The 1050-nt window shown below is 62.3% G+C and overlaps 1 protein-coding gene across 1 annotated transcript in view; it reads left to right on the plus strand.

Moving 5' to 3' along the window:
- The first annotated feature begins 265 nt into the window (after window positions 1-265).
- Window positions 266-1050, plus strand: part of CUNH21orf58 (chromosome unknown C21orf58 homolog) — a 15148-nt gene continuing 14363 nt past the window's right edge. Inside the window, 1 exon segment of the mRNA XM_012557957.1 lies at window positions 266-322. Within this exon segment, the coding sequence (XP_012413411.1) occupies window positions 266-322 (57 nt within the window).

The raw sequence follows: 1050 nt of genomic DNA on the forward strand, positions 1-1050 counted from the left end.
CCGGTCCTGGGGTGTCTAGCAACTGCCCAGGCACAGATGGTGCTGGCTCACCAGGCACTTGGGTCTGAGAGGGAGCAGGATGTGGTGGCCGGTCCAGCGCAGCCCCCCACGCAGCCCCAGGAGGTAAACCAACTGAGAGCTGCTGCGGGTCCTGCCAGGACCACGGGGTTCAGTGGCCCCACTTGCTGAGAGGTTCTTTTCTGCAGATAACTGAGGACGAGGGAGGATTGCGGCCCTGCAGAAAGTGTCTCACAGGGTCTCGGTCATGGCAGACACGTCGGCCGACCACATGGCTCGCCTGACACTCAGACTCTTGCAAAAGGTAGGAGGGGTCGGGAAGGGCTGTGTTTCTGACAACTCCTTTAAAGGAGCTCAGCCTTCAGGCTTCTGGAACTAGGGGCAGTTAAGGCAACTGCAGCACACCTTTACTTTCTGCCCCTGGCAAACTGCAAGTGTGGTCCTGCTGCCGGCAAGCCTGTGATGAGCAGAGCGTGGTTCTCGGTTTCCTCTCAGTGTTCATACAGAGACCGGTGGGTTCTAGCACTTCCTGAGTCACAGGGCAGACCCAGCTCCTGCTATGGAGACAGCCTCACGTGGACCTGCCCCAGGCACAGGGCCAGCCTGGGTGGCTGGGCTGTGGCCCGATGACCTGTCTCAAACCCGTTCTTCTCGCTCTCTGAGAGTCTTCCAAGTGTGTCTCCAGTCTGTCCCTGCAGGTGACCAAGTGGGGCTTGCTCCTGGCGGCTCCTGGCGCCCCTGCCTTGTCCCCCTTTCTGAGGTTTCTCGAGACCAAGTCTCCCGAGCTGTCCCTCACCTCCTCCCTCCCCAAGGGGGGCTGTGGGAGGGCCATCGGGGGCAGCCCAGGGCTGTCAGGGGTACCTGCTCATCCCAGGGCTCAGATAGACCTGTGAAGCTTCAAGGCCGCGGGAGGACTGGGGAGGATCAGGCTGCTCCCCGGCAGGGGAGACCAGGCAGTGTGCCCACCCAGGACACAGAGCTCACCGTGGGTCATCCTGCCCGGGGCCGTGCCTCCGAAAGCTGCCCGAAGGG

Source organism: Trichechus manatus, unplaced genomic scaffold (genome assembly GCF_000243295.1).
Source record: "Trichechus manatus latirostris isolate Lorelei unplaced genomic scaffold, TriManLat1.0 scaffold00128, whole genome shotgun sequence".
NCBI classification, from domain to species: domain Eukaryota; kingdom Metazoa; phylum Chordata; class Mammalia; order Sirenia; family Trichechidae; genus Trichechus; species Trichechus manatus.